Source organism: Pterocles gutturalis, unplaced genomic scaffold (genome assembly GCF_000699245.1).
Source record: "Pterocles gutturalis isolate BGI_N339 unplaced genomic scaffold, ASM69924v1 scaffold18869, whole genome shotgun sequence".
NCBI classification, from domain to species: Eukaryota; Metazoa; Chordata; class Aves; order Pterocliformes; family Pteroclidae; genus Pterocles; species Pterocles gutturalis.
The window spans coordinates 6,572-9,892 of NW_010136153.1; the positions used below are offsets into that span (position 1 = coordinate 6,572).

The 3,321-nt window shown below is 57.5% G+C and overlaps 1 protein-coding gene across 1 annotated transcript in view; it reads left to right on the top strand.

Annotated features, from left to right (window-relative positions):
* Window positions 1–3,321, top strand: part of LOC104468174 (junctophilin-3-like) — a gene marked incomplete at its 5' end in the record, with an annotated part of 16,944 nt that overhangs the window by 5,596 nt on the left and 8,027 nt on the right. The window contains one exon of the mRNA XM_010082211.1: window positions 1–204. This exon is cut by the window's left edge and continues 248 nt beyond it. Coding sequence (XP_010080513.1) covers window positions 1–204 — 204 coding nt within the window. The remainder of the gene's footprint in view (window positions 205–3,321) is intronic.

The following is a 3,321-nucleotide window of genomic DNA, read 5'->3' on the forward strand; positions in this document are numbered from 1 at the left end:
AGGTCTAAGTCCCAGAACAAAGAGAATTTCAGGCCAGCTTCCTCTGCCGAGCCCACGGTGCAGAAACTGGAAAACCTGAGATTCGGGGACAAAGCTGAACCTCGGCTACTAAGGTGGGACTTAACCTTCTCCCCGCCACAGAAATCTTTACCTGTTGCACTAGAATCTGAAGAGGACAATGGGGATGCGCTCAAATCCAGTACGGTAAGTGGAAAAAATCGTGTGTTGAATTCTGGCTGAGAAACCCGGTGCAGAGGTGGTGTTGTACCGCAGCGGAGTGGAAGGGGAGGTGACCCCCGAATTACCGCGGGTTTGTGCCTTGAATCCCCCCTTCTCCCTTCTCCCATCCAGCGCAATAGCGTGTGCTGGAAGCTGGTGTGGGCTTTTCTCTGCAGACTGGGACCAGCAGGTTTTCGCTGGACGATGTGAGCAGCAAGCTGGAGTTTGTTTTGCAACCCAGCCGCGGGGCCAGCAATAAAAATACATTATTGCTGGGATTTGGAGCATCCACCTGGTGGAAAAGCTGCAGGAGCCGACAAGGTGTTGGAGATGCTTCCTTGCAGTTAGGTTACGGCAGCAGGACTGCTCGCTGGCCCAGCAGCACAGAGGGACCCTGCTGCAATAGCAGTGCTTAAATGCTGGTGCTGAATCGCCCCGACCTGCACTCCATCCCGTACTGATGTGCACGACACGATCCAGCTTGTGGGGTTTTTTGGGGATGCTGCTGAGCTGGGAGGGGGTACAAGCACCGCAGTGGGGGGATGCGATGCAACAGGGTCTTGGCAAGCTGCAGATGAGAAGATGCAATTCGGGAAGGATACTGAGGCAGGGAGAGCAGTGGGCTGTCGGAGCTCTGCAGCCCATGGGGATAGAGCAGATTACGGGGAAATGACTTGGAGAATAACCCCCTGTGAGGCATCCGGGCATGGGCTCTGCGTTTCGGGAGAGACAAGGACACGTTGGGCATTAACAGCTGGCTGCTGGGAAGAGCTGGAGGTGTTTGGGCTAGAGAAAGGAAGGCAGAGAGATGTTCAAACACATAAAACAGCTGCTGCAAAGCGGAAAGGAATAATCTGTTCTCGATGAACAGAATTAATGGGCTTAAATTCAAGCCTGGGAGGCAGTGGTCAGCCATTAGGCATTAGCAGGGAGCTGAGGGCTGGAATAAATTGCCTGGGGAGGCTGTGGTGGCTGGGAGGGAGGTCTGAGACCTGGCTGGACATCTGCAGCTCAGATGTAACTCGGCCAGAGCTGAACCTGCCCTGGGGGAAGGCTGAGCTCTGGGATTTTCAGTGCCTTTCCAGCCCTGGTTTTTGGTGATTCCCGGACTGACCGCTGAGAGCAGCGTCCTCCCTGGCTCTCCCCGTTGGTCCGGCGTTGCTGGGAGAGGTGATGGGGGATGATGGGAGCAGCGAGGAAGCCACCACCACTCCAGATTGTCCCTTGTCGAGCCAGTGCCAAGCACAGGGCAGCGCTGGAGGGGTCCCGGGCTGCTGGATGTCCCATGGCCCCGGCATTGCAGAAGAACAGAGCTAAATCTCCCTGGCAGGGGAGCAGAGGATGGTGCTTGGTTGTTTGAGAGACAGGGATCATGCAACTGACATGACATTTGTCAGTCACACCGAAAGTTTGGGCTGGAGGCATCATGGTCTGTAGCGGATGCTGACCGATGCTGTACCCACAGCATCCCGGCTCCTCCTGCCGACGGCTCCGCTGGCAGAGCCAAGGGGTCGGCACCTGCAAGGGATGGAGCGAACTGGTGGGAGAGAGGAGGGAACCGAGACATCTGCAGGGATGCAGGGATGCAGGAAGGACTAAGCTACAGCTGTGCCCCAGGTTCCCCGCGGTGGCTGTGGATAAATCACCCCCCCACACACACAGCCCTGCAGCTTTCTGGTTCCCTGTTCAGCTTGCCAGCTTGGGCGCAGGCTCGAAGGCACCCACGCAGCCTTGAAGAAGAGCTGAACACAGGGTGTTTGCTGGTGGACTGCGCCGTAGGACACATCTTGGCAGTCCAGAAAAAAAAAAAAAAAAAAAAGAGCTCCAAGCAAAGCCAGCCCTGAGCAAACACGGGGGTGCTGAGCCCAGACTGTCCGTACCTGCTGGATGGATGCTTGTGAAGCACCAGAGAAGTGACAGGCAGTGTGAGGAGCCTGACAGGCTTTCCGAGGGGAAAAGCAGCAGCAGTAATTGCAAGGACATCAACCCTGCTGAGGGCTTGCAGATGCTCCAGCACCTTTGATAACGTGACCTCACGCGGCGGCAGGATGCTGGGGGGGATGCGGGTGCCTTGGTCCAGCCAAGTCCTGAAACGTGGCGTGGAGGAGGGATGAAACCACCATTTCTCCTTGCTGGGAGCCAGGTGTTCCTCAGCAGATCGCTGGCACAAGAAATCCTGGTGTCTGTCCCCACCCAGCCCAAGTCCGACGCTCTGCTGAGGCTCCCACCAGCCTGCACGCCGGAGCTGTCGTACGTAAACGGGGGCTTGAGCTGCAGCGCTGGGGGTAGATAGCTGCTAAGGTAACATGAATGGCTATTTCGAGAGACTCCCAGGCACTAACGAGGGGGCACAGCCTGCGGGTGAGGCGGACAGAACAGCCATTGGGATGCACATCATCCTTTCGAAGCGCTGGAGCTGTGGAGCAGCATGTTCAGTTTTTCTCACATTCGTAACCGAGGGTGGAACAGATGGCGAAGGTTTGGGAGGAAGCTAATGTAATACAGAGGAAGGGATAATATGTGGATTTAAATAACCCACAATGGCAGCAACAATTTGTTCTAGCAAGAACCGCGCCGGGCGAGCGGGGTTTTGCTCCGTGCAGCCTGGCAGGGAGGGGGGTCATCGGCCAGGAGCAGGGGAAGGAGGCGTAGGGAGGAACAGGAGGTGCGGAGATTTGTGTCCCATCCTGCCTAACGCCGTGACCTTGCCTGCCATCAAGGATCCTAAAGCATTTCAGACTTTGGTGAGCGTAGTGAGTCCCCGAGGAAGAGGAGGGGAAAGCGGAGGAGGAAGGATTTATCCCCCAGTCCCCACATCCTCCTCCCTCCTTGCGCACTCGCATGCTTAGTCCTGCAAAACCCGCTGCGTCCTGCTCGTTCTCCAGCTCTTTTCACCCCAAATTAAGGCTCCCCGGCTTCCCCAACGCCCCGTTTCCCACACTAGCCTGAAACCCCCCTCCCCGTGGACTCCCAGCATCTTGCCTCCGGCACGGGCGAACCGCAGCCCCGCGAAGGGCTGGCTGTGTGCGTGCACGCGTCTGTGCCCACGCCGCTTCGGCTGGCATGGCAGCCTGCTTCCCCGGGCTCCGCAGCGCTGCCGTC